This window comes from Drosophila grimshawi, unplaced genomic scaffold (genome assembly GCF_018153295.1).
Source record: "Drosophila grimshawi isolate 15287-2541.00 unplaced genomic scaffold, ASM1815329v1 contig_311, whole genome shotgun sequence".
Classification (NCBI taxonomy): Eukaryota; Metazoa; Arthropoda; class Insecta; order Diptera; family Drosophilidae; genus Drosophila; species Drosophila grimshawi.
The window spans coordinates 521,229-535,375 of NW_025063098.1; the positions used below are offsets into that span (position 1 = coordinate 521,229).

Genomic DNA, 14,147 nt, shown 5'->3' on the forward strand with positions numbered 1-14,147 from the left:
CCGAATGTTTCCGCCCGGGATTGAACCGGGGGCCTTCCGCGTGTTAGGCGGATGTGATAACCACTACACCACGGAAACACATTAAGTTCTTAGAATTCCAAAGAAAAATTCTTAGACTGTCTAAATAAATAAATAGAATAATAATATATATAAAATAATTTTAAAAAAAAATTACACTAATCCTATAAAGGAAAGTGACTGACTTGCCGAAACCCGGGATTGAACCGGGGACATTTAGATCTTCAGTCTAACGCTCTCCCAACTGAGCTATTTCGGCTGTTGTCCGATCTCCAACAAGTCACGCGGCAAAAAAAGCGGATATAGAATAAATTCACAAGTGCAACTGATAAACTATCAACCTACGAGTTACACATACATACAAACGTACTAATAATCTACACTGCACAACAAAGTTGAAGTCTAAGAAACGCTCACTGCACTTTGCTCTATAAATAGTGAGACCATTTCTCATACACACTGCGAATATTACTTATATTCCGCGTACATCATATAAATCACTAAAACGCGCATTCGCTCGCTTTATTTATGCGCACAAGTTTTGGCAACTTTTTATTTGTTTGACAGACAGCCATGAAAATTGCGTTGACAGTTGCACGTCTTTATAAATTTGGTGCAGTTGGAAAACTTTTTGCAGCTGCAAAATGCACACACCAAAATGTTCCCCTTTTCTGTTTAACATAGCTTTCATTTTATGAACATCAAACGAACTTTTAAAAATTTAACATTTCCGACTGTATTCGAATACAAGAAATAATTTGTTTTTAAAACTATACTGTGCAAAGTTTAACTGTGAGAGAAGAACCAAAATCTGAATAGTGCTGCACATTACGCTAAGCGTATTACATTATATTGTAAATTTAATGATGCTTACGCAAACAAATAAACATTATATGGCATTTTTAATGCTTTTCGGCGTTTGCCACGAAACGTGTCCGATATTATAGTGAAATGGGCGCTACCTTTTTGGCAATGTTTCAAAATCTGTCTCGGTAGACCAAACGTAAATTTTGCCAAAATAAACTTTCAACTTTCATCAGGCTAAAAACATTTTCAGTTTGCAAATTATAAGTTTAAGTTATTCAAAGTAATTAAAATAATGAAATAACAACAAATAATATAATGAAGAACACCTTGGCTAATTTATAAGAATGATTTAAATTCCATTAATAAAAATTGTTTTTCTATTTTCAAAATAATGAACAATAATTTCCATGCATTTTATATATACTTCTTTAAATATTTAAGAGTCGAAACTACTAAAACGAAATAATTTATCATGCAATATAAATTCTGAGCAACCGAAATTTCCAGTGTCTATAAATTCTGAGCAACAAAATTTCAACAGTGAGAACTGTTCAAAAATATTTATGTTTGGGGAATTTAATTAAAAACTACTCAGAATTTAGACGTTTTCTCACAACGTGAAAAACGTAAAAAATATAATTTAAATACAAGCAAAACATAGATTTTAAAGTCATTATTATATTTGCTTTCGTCATGTGGCATGCTTGCAACACAGGAATCCCAATGCGCTGCCTTGAGTATTGTGATAATTGCGGCTCGTGTCCCTGCAGCTTGGCCTTTCACTAGGGGCAGAGTGTCAACAAGTAATTGAATAACCCGATATATACGTATATATAGTTTGTATGATAATTTTTTGGTCGGTCATCTCTCCTGATATATATATATATATTTTTGTAACTAATGCGGCTTCCGTTTGACGCCCCGTGTTGAAAGCTGAGCCCCGACGGCCATTGGCATTCTCCAGCTGAAGCAATCTTTTGTTGGTGTTTCTTGTTGTTGCTGTTGTCGTCGTCATCATCAGGGCAGCTTCACCTTTTGCCAATGATTCACATTCTTGAAAGCTGATCGCAGTAGCAGTCGAAATTCTTTAGAAAACCCGACACCACGCCCTGCTGGCCAGCCGGCCAACCAACCAGCCGGCCAACCAGCCAGCCAGCCAGCTAATATGATTTATAGCCTGCCCACAGCAGAGGCACAATGTTGCTGACCACAGCATTTAGTCCAAGGCAAGCAACTTTTCAAGAGTCGTCGAATTTGTTCGTTTCGTTTTCGGTGCCATCAACAGAATATTCAGGCTAGTATGTTGTGGCCAATTCTGGCCTGGAAGCGTTTTTGGCTGCGACTATTTGCAACGGCAAGAAGCGCAGTGGAGACAGCGAGACAACATTCCTGTGATATGTCACGAGAATTTTTTAACATTTGCACTACAATTTCTATTTTAGTTGCGTCTCCTCCTGCTCCCTCCCTGCTCTCCCAGCTCCCAGCCCCAACCTGACGTGAACCGCATATTTCAATTTGGATTTGTTTCGCAATCGTTTCTGTTGAATTTATTTATTTTTTTGTTGAACTGCCAGACCTTGAGGCGTTCCCAACAAGTGCAAATTGCTTTCTCGCTTTATTTTGCTTGAAATTATGCGCAATTAAATTTTACGTGTTTAAAGTTGAAGTTTGTTTTTGTTGTTGTTGTAGTTGATGGTGTCCTGATTGTGGTGCTGGTGTGTAATGCTGATATATCCATTAGAACGTTACAACGTTAGCAGGTTAGGTCAAAAATACCCTGTATCAAGTCACAATTTTTAAATTGTGTTACAAGTGATCGATAGTCCATGCACCCCACACATTTGTCACATGTCTCAACTATGTAAACCTCAGCTCGGCAATATGCAAATGTCAGGCAATTTTCGAGAGTTCTTTGGCAGGCAAACTTCGTTTTGAATGTAAATTGACAAAATGTGCAGCAAAAACCGCAGTTCAGCACAGTTTCCTACAAAACTTCTTTTTGGTTTTTGTTGCTTTTGCAAAGTTTTTCCAAATGTTTTGGCAGTTTCTCTTTTTTATTTGGTTATTTTCAATTCTTGTACTGGATAAATGTAACACGATTTTTGCCTGTCACTGTTTGTGTTTGTGTGTTTTTTGTTGATTCGCTGCTGCAGAAAATTGTCAAAGCTTCAAGTGGGTCACAATTTGATTTGATTTGTTTATATCACCACAGCAACAGCAACAGCAACTGAAATAGGGCTTGTCCTACTCATTGCTGGGCATTATTTATGTCTAAATGTTTGCCTGTAATTTGCCAATTGTGTTGTGGCAAATGGACATGGAAAAATATTGTCCGTCTGTTTGTGGTTTATATTATCTGTGAATTGGCTTACACAGTATGAAAAAATAGTTGCAGCTGTTGACCTTTTGCCAATCTTAGTAGGCATATTATTACGAAACCTACTGGCATATTGGTAAATTGGTCAATACCAGTCCAGTGGTAATTATGTCTATATATCTTTATGCAGATATTTTTTTTAAATTTTTAACAAGTTTTTCAAAATGTCAGCTGTAAGCAAAGCTAATAAACTTTATATGCAAAAGCGGCAAAACGTGAGCGTAAAACTGCCAACGAGTAATTTATTCAAAACTGTTTTTTTTTCTCTCTTACAAATTAACAACTCATAAATATAAATTTGTGAAAAGATTTTCTTTAAAGCTTAAACGTGTGAATTATTTTTACTCATCTTTGATGTTGTCACAATTTCCATAAATTAAGACTAACGAAATAAATAGTTCAGAGCCCTTAGTTTCTATATGAAAACTGGCTATTATTAATTAACTTGCTTAACTATCTTAATTTAATCCAAAAATGTAATTTTTTGAAAGGAATTTATAAATTTGTATATTTTAATATTGGCAGAATATAATCTGATTAATTAATTTGATAATCTTATTAATTCATAATTATAGTCGAACTCTTCTTTAATTACAATTCTTTTTGATTTCCGATTTTGGCCTAGGGTGTCTCAGAATCCACCATGACTATGCAAATTTTGGATGTGTTTTTTCTGCAACAAAAGATTTATTTGTGCGCGTTCCAAAACAATTTGTATCCATTAAAATTTATTGTTGAGTCCCTAGCAGCGACGTTTTTTGAATCTATTCATATATTCAATTTGTATTTATGTTTTATTTTTGTTCACAAATTAATTTCGCTGCCGAGTTGCCCCCACACACACACACACACACACACACACACACAAACACAGGCGCATTTGACATTTGTTTTGTGTTCACTTCGCCTTCTGACACTTGTCCGACAATCCGAACGTGCGCCAAAGTCATTCACATCGAGCAGGTTTTGAGTTTTGAGTGTCTCTTTCTGTGCTTGCACTCACACGAATTACCCACCAAATTGAATACATTTTATTCATATTTTTGGCTTGCGGAACTGGAAATTTGCATACCCAACAAACATAAAAATTGGGTAAAAGTTGTTATACTATTTTAGCAGAGTCGATATGCAGATTATTTTAGTAATTGCACAATATTCATTTAAATATTACACGGTATCTCTAAGACGAGCACTCTCGATGCCGACGTGTTCCATTTGCTATTTTTTATTTTTTTTGCATCGACAGCATTATTTTGAAAGAATTTAAATGATCAAGTGTTGATATATTTAGTGTAACTCAAATAACGTCTGCAAAAATGCATTTAATATTTATACTCTGTTGTCAAATGGAACAGAGTAGATTATTGTTTTAGCGAAAGACTTCTGTGTTTCCTGTGTTTTAGTAGCCTTTTTTTATGACTAGTTAAAAACAGAATCAATTGGTTTATGAATAGTTAAACAAAATTTGGTTAGCATTTTTGAATCATACATAATTCAGAAAAATTAATTAAGCATTCAATTAACTATCAAATAGTTAAGCTAAATTTAAAATCGATTATAAAATATTTAAGCTGTTTGACTACTTCATTTTGGCCACCAGTTGAATATGAAATGAATCTTTCAAAACGACTAACTCAACCTAAGTATTCATGGCAACGTGCTAGTAACTGTCTCATGAAGTGCACCTTTTTAGCTCCTATGCGTGTCCAAAGTTTTCTGAAAAGCCCATCCTCCCCTCCACTCCGCCCCGCTCTTTGTCCACACTTCGGAAAACCATGAGCTGAGCTACATCCAAGTGACATTTACCACATGTAGCCAAGTAGTTTACGTCTTGTTCTCATGAATGTTGTGGGCTGGCATAAGTCGAAGTTAGAAGTGGAAGATGTTGTGTGTGTGTGTGTGTGTGTGTGTGTGTGTGTGTATGTGGGTATGCTTAAAGGCCCACTCCTCCCGCGTAAGTACGCAATGTTTGTTGCTTTTGCTTTTGCTTTTGCTTTTGCAGCGCATGATTTAGTTTTTAAATAGTTAGTTAAGCGTTAAATTGACTTGGCACTGAGATTCCGAGGCAGTTGTTAAGCCAGTCCTTAACTGACTTAATTGCCTAATTAAGCGCTGAGTCGAACGGGCCTGGACCTAACCGCATCCCACACAGCTTGCTCCAAATTTGCAGATTTGCTCGTCTGTCAGTCTGTGCCCGCAAAGATTGTCCAAGTGGATGCCTCAGCGACGGATGCACGTTGCCCACTCTTGGACAAACAACTAGTTGCACATGCGAGTGCGCTAATGAGCCATGTCCAAGTCCAGTGCAGACTCAACAGCCAACAGCCAACAGCCAACAGCCAGCAGCCAGCCTTATAAGCGAAATTTATCATTGGATTGGAACTGTCGCCTCGCTGTCGGATTAGCGGCGTCAAGAAGTCAACTGCCATTTATTTGCATCCATAAATCAGCGCTAAGCCCTGAGCAGCAGAACTGCAACTGATGGATCAGCGTTGCGTGTCCAGAATGCATCCACTCAATTGGCTTGGACTGCGAGCTAATTGAAATATGCATTTATTTACTTCTAATTGAATGTTCATCTGTCTGCCTTTGTCTCTATCTCTGGCTGCTGTTCCATTAGCAGTTGTCTGCTGCCTGTTTTGACTTGACTACTGCACAATGTCCAGCTCCAATCCCTTTTTCCACTTCAAATGCTTGCTTAATCGTATAATCTGATAAGCATTGTTTTACACAACCCGTCCAAAGTTGTAGACTCTGTAATACATGACTGATTTGAATTGTCTGGCAAGTGTATATTCCATATATATGTAATTCTTTAGTATTAATCACCAATTTTAAACGGAATTTTGCATGCAAGTTATTTTCGCCGATAGTTTCTATATGCTTTTATTTATACTTCATAAGTTAGTACATATACAAAAGTAATCATTATTCTGGTTCTGTGCTCATTTGAGGATTGCCACTATATTCCGTGGCAATCCTCAAGTAACCACATAATGTGTAAAATAATAACTGAAGTCGCTCTTCTTTTGGTGAGGCAGCATGCATTCTTCGAAGTTGAACGATGAAAGCTGGATGAAAGCAATCGATGATGCTATTAAACTTTAAAGGACATCCAATATTCCAATTATTGAGTTTTTCATGACTCACTATGTGTTTTCACTAAAATAAAGTAAACCTCCCAAATAAATTATATGCTCAGCAATAAATGTCAATGAAATAAACCAAATTTGAATCAAATCCAATCTTCTTGAATATGAAGCGGACTATATAATAAAAATGAAAATAGAAAATAGTGCCAAAAAACGATATTTTAAAACTAATTTAATTGACTGTCCACAGTTTATTTATTTGTTAATTGGTAGTTGGCAGGTTGACCTTCCTTATCCTCGTAACTGGCGGTGATGTGATTCGATTTGTATTTCAATGGGTATAATTTAATGTATAATTCATATATGGTGGCATCATTGAAAATGCATTTTCAAACAGAATTAAATGTGTGTTACCTAATATCTATATTATCTCGTCAATATATTTGTAGACAAGCTTAACTTATACGTTGTAGCTTTGTATGTATTATATTAATTAAATAAAATACCCTTATGGACAGGGAATTGAATATTGGAATATTAAAGCCAAAGCAATGCGAATCATTCGAATAACCAGTTAAATAAAATACGAGAAAAATGCAAAAACTATAAATAGCTATAAAATTGCTATTAAATAGTTTTAACAATCGATGCGGAGTTACAATGGATACATTTAATATGTATAAGTGGTTGTGAACGAATTTCATTATTTGGATTCGTCTCTGAATAGGGAACAGATAGTAAATCTTAATCATAAAATCTTTTCTTGTTAAATTTCATTTGATATCACATTGGAAATCATTGGCCGCTTCCACCATTTAACTCCAGCACTCCAACAGAAATACTTACAAATGGCGAATACCCTTCTGAAATGTACAAAAGCTACTACACTTAAAATGTTGTAATAAAATTTTACGAGTGCCTAGCAACAGAGACACGGCTTTTAAGAATCGACCTTATGGCCAGTTCCACAAAAAAAGACCAACACGAAATGAACAAAAAGAACAAAAAGAAGATAATAACCAGACGGACTAAGAAGCTAACAATGCCAAGGCAAAGCTGGAGGAGACTGCAAGAACCGAGTCGAGAGCCAAACAAGCAAAGGACACAAAACAAATAAATATCGTGAAATTCATGAATGAATCAGAAAATCGTGTTGCCTTTTTTAGTCGCTGCTTTTTTTGTTTTTTGTTGTTTATTTTTCGAGGCTCTTCGCTCTGGCGATAGAGAACGAGTCTGTTTGCTGTTGCTAGGGAACATGTTCAGTCTGGTCCGAGTGCAGACTGAAGTCGTCCAGGTCCAGGTTGCTGGTTACAAGATTTTGGTCTGGTGCAGGTCGCCGGCTAAAGCGTTTGCGCATGCGTGACGCCTGTCAAAGCCTGCGGATGGTTGGAAGGTGCCGCAACCAGAGAAAAAGAAAAAGAAGCAGATCTTGCCTCGTTTTGTATTTGTGGCTCCTTTTTTTTTTTGTTTTTTTTTCTTTTTTGGTGCGGCCAGAAACATGTTTCCTTTTTAGGGCCATGGACTTGGGTCATGCTGGGCAGCAGCTACGCGAAACTCGTTCTTCTCTCTGGTTTGCGTCGTCGTCGCTGCTGCATTTTAAACAACCTTGGGGAATAAGGAAGTCGATGTTGGACTCAAAGATGCTGACGCCGATGCCGATGCCGATGTTGATGCCGATGTTGATGTTGATTCCGACTGTTTCCAGCTGCTTTCCAAAAACGCCACTTCAGCTGTTTTTGGCTTTCCTTTCAGCTACTACAATTGCTTGCAATTTCCTACCACTCGATCGAGAAATGCAGCATAAATGGGCATAAATAAATGCAGGCCAGGCAAAAAAGATTGCATTTGCTGCTGAGGCGCAGACACTCGAACTAGAAGTACTTACTCATGCATATACAAAAAGGTACATTCATACACTCATACATTCATATATATATTCATACATTCATGAATCTTGTACCGTGCCCCCGTCAAGTGGCCCATTGAGGCGCCTTCGATCTCCACTCATTTTGTGCTATCTATTTTTGTGGCAACCTGCGTCTGCCCCATCTGCTATTTGTTTTCGCATTTTCACATAAATGAGCGCATATTTCAAAGCGAAATAACAACAGCAATTTGGTTTTTCCCTCCAGTGTGCAGTTCCACAGAAAGCCGGACAATCGATTTGCATGATTTGAAGATACAATGTAATATAAACAATGATTGATGATGCTATAGTTGAGATGAGTTTGGCCGAATGGTGGCTCTGAGTAGCATATTTTTTATGCTTTTGCCTATTAAAAAACAAGCTTAAGGATATATCTTATTCTAACTGATAAATAAATCGTTTCCTTTGTTTATAATGGGCTTTTAGAAGATGAGACAACTATAAATAATTTATATTAGACGATTAAATTTAATAAACAAAATGAACAAGGTAGAGGTAAAATAGACCCTGGAGATACTGGTGCACAGTCTGCTTTTTAATAAATTGAAAGAGGCTTTGGGGAGTTAATGTACTGAAGAACAACCAGCAGAAAATTACCAAGAGAACAAATAAGACAAAAGAGTTTCAAAAACCAAAGAGTTTGCCTGAAGACGTTGCAAAATCTGAGAGAATGCTAAAATAAAAGAGCTATTTTAAGAGCTTGGCCTTTAAGAGTCGACTTTGAAGAGAGATGGTGTAAAGAGAGCTACGCCGTTTTGTTGTCAAGTGAAGGGCACAGCTTTTCGACATTTAATTGTTGGCCAAGAATGGGAACAAACAGTCAGTTCTTATCAAGGCCAACGGCAAAAATGAAATGTGTTTGCTTGGCTAGTCAAAGCTAAACTTGACTTGCAAAAACGACATCGTAAAAATGCTTTAAATTTCGCTATTTTCGCTAATTTAAAACTTGTTTGGCTTTAAATTGGCGCTTGGCTTGGCCAATAAACTTGTGGCGTCTTTCCCTTTCTACGGTTAATAAAAGTGCACATTTTTGAAAGCCAACTTCCTTGGTTGCAATTACAATGGCAAAAAGCTCTTTGCTGCAGCTTGTAGCGCATAAATCACACTTAAGCGACCCCAACCCTTAACCCAACCCAACCCAATTCAAAGCCGCAGCAGCAGCCCCTACTTAAATGCAGGTTGCGCCTTTTACTTGGTCGTGCTGCTGCCGCCATGCGAAAATAAACTGCATGATGAACTTGGGTGAGGGGCAAACAGGGAGACGGCGATGGGCAGCAGTAAAAGCAGTTTTCACTTAACCGGCAAGTGGCACATAAATTTCAGCAAGGACACCGGCACACTTAGCGAACAGCTCAAAAATATAAAGAAAACCACCAACAAGAACAACAACACCAACAACACCAACAACATCCAACAACACCAACAACAACAACACCAACAACAACACCAACTACAACACCAACAACAACAACAACAACGATAGCGTTGTCAGCAACGGCATATTCAGATAAGTGAGCAAAATTGTTCAACGCTCTGTTTCGGCTGGGCTCTTCCTTTCGCTCGACCAAGAGCAGAAATCTTTGCAAATATTTGGTGACAAGAGCTCTCGAGTCCTTGTCGTCCTTGTCGTCCTTGTCATCCCCGTCGTCATCGTCGTCTTCTGTGCGGAATGTCAATCGGTGCATAACATTTGCAACAGCAGCTGCATAAAGTGCAGCAGCTGCCCTTCCTTGCAGCAAAAGCCACTTGATTAACCAGCAAAATAATTTAGGGCGCAGGATCTTAACCCACATTTGACCTGAGAAGCTCACTGAAAAATTGAGTTCGTGTAGTAGTTTCAAGTAGTTTCAATATTTAAATTCTTGGCAAGTCTTTTTCATGTTTTTGAAGATTATCAAAACTTGTAGTTATTACTAAAAAATTATTTCAATTTGTTTGTTTTTATTTTTGACATCATATTAAAGAAGTACTTTCAAATATGAAAATAAAAAAATGTAATATTTGATAAACCAATTCACATGCAAAATTTAAAAGAAAATTTGAAAATATATTTATTCAAGTCTTAACTAATTTATTTGCAATCTACTCAATGGTAAAATGTATATCGTTGAATTTTATACATTCATTACCTTTTGCAATTTATCACACGAACGATTAATTATTTCTAATAATATCTAAAAAAAAAATATTGCTGAAAATACATTAACAAATTAAATGATATTCAAATATCCCAATTTATTCACCGAAGTTTCAAGCACCAATTTTATATTTCTTTTTTAATAATTTATATATTTATAAAATGTACACTTAACTTTTAACTATATTTTCCTTGACATATTAAAGGACTAATTTGTTTCTACTTCTACTACTTCCAGGATAAATATATGTATATAACGCGTATTTCATAATGTGGCAAATGACTTGAAGCGAATCCCGGTAGCGAACTTTAGCAAACGCGCAGCAGGAACAGGTTCCATCCTATAGGAGATATAGGAGAGGATGCCACAGTTCAAGCTACAACTGGCCATTGGCTGCCTGGCGCTGCTTATTTTCGGCTTCAATTTGCTGCTGAGCATAGCTGAGGCCAAGGAGCAGCAGCAGTCGGGGGATGAGTTGCACCCCAAGCAACACCAGCAACACCAGCAACATCAGCAGCAGCATCGAAGCCACTCGAACAGTGGATCGTCGTCAAAGTCCAGGCGCTTCTCCCGCGACTCGAATGCGGCCCGCGAGCGGCGACCGAATATAATCCTCATCCTGACCGACGATCAGGATGTGGAGTTGGGCTCCCTTAACTTTATGCCCCGCACCCTGCGGCTGTTGCGGGACGGAGGTGCGGAGTTTCGGCATGCCTATACCACAACGCCGATGTGCTGTCCGGCGAGATCGTCGCTGTTGACGGGCATGTATGTGCACAACCATATGGTGTTCACCAACAACGACAACTGCTCCAGTCCGCAGTGGCAGGCGACGCACGAGACGCGCTCCTATGCCACATATCTATCGAATGCTGGCTATCGCACCGGATACTTTGGCAAGTATCTGAACAAGTACAATGGATCGTATATACCGCCCGGGTGGCGTGAATGGGGTGGTCTGATCATGAACTCCAAGTACTACAACTACAGCATCAATCTGAATGGGCAGAAGATAAAGCATGGATTCGATTATGCCAAGGATTACTATCCCGATTTGATTGCGAACGATTCGATTGCATTTCTTCGCTCGTCCAAGCAGCAAAACCAAAGAAAACCCGTCCTGCTCACCATGAGTTTTCCAGCGCCACACGGACCCGAAGACTCTGCCCCGCAGTACAGTCATCTGTTCTACAATGTGACCACACATCAGTGAGTGCCACACAGCATCGAAACTGAACTTTCACATCATTTTTCAAATTCTCATTATACTTCAGCACTCCCAGCTATGATCACGCTCCCAATCCCGACAAGCAGTGGATCTTGAGAGTGACCGATCCCATGCTGCCGGTGCACAAGCGTTTCACAAACGTCCTCATGACCAAGCGCCTGCAGACACTCCAGAGCGTCGATGTGGCCGTGGAGCGTGTCTACAACGAGCTGAAGGCCCTGGGCGAACTGGACAACACGTACATTGTATACACCTCGGATCATGGATATCATCTGGGTCAATTTGGTCTGATCAAGGGCAAGAGTTTTCCCTTCGAGTTCGATGTGCGTGTGCCCTTCCTCATCCGTGGTCCCGGCATACAGGCATCTAAGGTGTAAGTTGTCTACCTACTTGGATTACATTTTTTAATTATTACATAAGGAAAGTTATCAACATACATTGAACATCAATTCTGCTCATAAAAACTTTTTACTAAACATATTTTGATTTAGGAAAAAACGTACAAAGTTCAAACTGCAAATGAAAAGACTTCAAATTTAATCTGGAATCAAATAAATCATATTTTAAATATATATTAAAATATCGTAAAACATTTCTAATAAGCTTACATTTAAGCTTTAAGTGAGAATTATTTTGTTAATCAGAAACAAGTCTGGCAGCAAAGTGTTATAATATTCGAGAACACACTGTATATTTTTGAATGTATTTTTATAGGGTCAACGAGATCGTATTGAATGTGGATTTGGCCCCAACCTTTCTGGACATGGGCGGAGTGCCGACGCCTCCCCAAATGGATGGACGCAGCATTCTGCCGTTGCTGCTCAGTCGCAATCGTATTGTGCGCGACACTTGGCCGGACAGCTTCCTTATCGAGAGTTCAGGTCGTCGAGAGACGGCGGACCAGATTGCCGAATCTCGGGCGCGTCTGCTGGCGGAACGACGCAACATGAAACTAGTCAATAGCACATTACTCGAGGATCTGCTGGGCAGGGACAACATGACCACAACCACCATCAGCAGCAGTAGCAGCAGCAGCACTGTAGCCACGATGCTGAGCTCGATGGCGACTGCAGTGGAGCAGGATGAATTTGAAGATGACGCCGACACCGACACAGAAGATGACGATGGGGATGGAGAGGGTGCCATGGACAGTTCAGCGCCTGCACTGGACGATGACGAACTGGAAGATGGCGCAGCCGAAGAGGATGAAGATGATGAGTTGGAGGAGCAAGAGCTGCTGCTGCAGCAGCATGACAACAATCTACCATTAGCACCCTACATCACCAAAATGATGCGACTCAACTCGGAGTGCTCGGATCCGGCGCTGCTAAAGAACTGTCTACCCGGCCAGAAGTGGAAGTGCGTCAATGAGGATGGACGCTGGCGCAAGCACAAGTGCAAGTTCCATGTGAGTATGCCATGATAAGATTAAATAATGACTTCAACCTTGGCAGCTATGACTGATTGTCAAATCTATTCAAAAGAATCCAAATTTAAGTCTCACTCAGTGACGACAAAAGAGAGTTCATTAAACTATTATAATATTATTATATTCAATAACACAATCAAAGGCAGATAGCTAAAAGTACATATTATAATTTTGTGAGCAAACTGAGAAGTAGAGAGCCATAAAATGTTTGCTTAGACACAACGGAACCAAGAAGTTCGCAATATTAATAAGGAGTAAAATAGAGTCACTCTCACCTGATGAGAGTTTGTGGGGAAATGTAATTCCAGTGCAGCTCAGTGGTTCTAATGCGTAGATTAGAAATTAAAGCGAACAAATTAAAAAAACTGCAAGCTGATGATGCACTTGAGATATATTTAAACTATCTAAATAAAGAGTAATAATAAAAATATAGCAGCAGCTATAATAAGTGAATAGTTAAACTGCAATAAAAAAAACCGTATATTTAAAAATGAACTTTAATTTAATATGCGAGAAAAACTTCAACCGTCAACCCCTCGTATTTAAACGACTAACATAATTATTGGGGCAAACTACACCTATTTGATCTATTGTACCCCTGGGCCTATAGCTCTTCCATCAGCCCCAGCTCCCGCACGAATGTGAGGATCATTATTGGGTTGAGGTCTTCTATGTCTCTGCAATTCAAAACTTGCACCCCTAGTTAAGGCGACACATTCTGCCAGGATGTGTATCGAGGATTCCTGCTCTCTTTCACAAAACCTGCACAGATCGCTACTTTATATACCCAATTTTGTTAGGGACTTCTTAGTCTACAGTGTCCTGTCAATAGACCGGTAAGTATCCTAAGGCTGTTCTTTCCCAGTCGTATAGTGTGTCTCCCTATGCCACAATACGGTTCTGGTCCTGTTAGGGGCCTTTCTGCCCCCATTCTTGCTTGCTTGTCAGCCGCCTCGTTTCCCGCTATGTCCCTGTTACCCGGAACCCATCGTAGGGTGAGCCTGTTGTGAGTCCCGAGTAGGTCTAGCTTTGAACGAACTTCATGGACTACCTTCGATGTTATCTTAGCCCCCATTATAGCGTTCAATGCTGCTTGACTATCGGATAGGATGGATATGTCCGTATTCCGAT

General features: G+C 38.9%; 1 protein-coding gene and 2 non-coding genes across 4 annotated transcripts in view; 1 reads left to right on the forward strand and 2 right to left on the reverse strand.

The window, feature by feature from the left end:
* Positions 1 to 14,147, forward strand: part of LOC6563753 (extracellular sulfatase SULF-1 homolog) — a 43,354-nt gene that overhangs the window by 26,025 nt on the left and 3,182 nt on the right. For both annotated transcript variants that reach the window (XM_001990729.3, XM_032737112.1), the window contains 3 exons: positions 10,597 to 11,568; positions 11,634 to 11,960; positions 12,302 to 12,995. In XM_001990729.3, coding sequence (XP_001990765.1) covers positions 10,721 to 11,568; positions 11,634 to 11,960; positions 12,302 to 12,995 — 1,869 coding nt within the window. In that variant the 5' untranslated portion in view covers positions 10,597 to 10,720. The remainder of the gene's footprint in view (positions 1 to 10,596; positions 11,569 to 11,633; positions 11,961 to 12,301; positions 12,996 to 14,147) is intronic.
* Positions 6 to 78, reverse strand: Trnav-aac. Its single transcript has one exon. It is a non-coding gene; the product is annotated as a tRNA-Val (tRNA).
* On the reverse strand, positions 205 to 277 carry Trnaf-gaa. Its single transcript has one exon. It is a non-coding gene; the product is annotated as a tRNA-Phe (tRNA).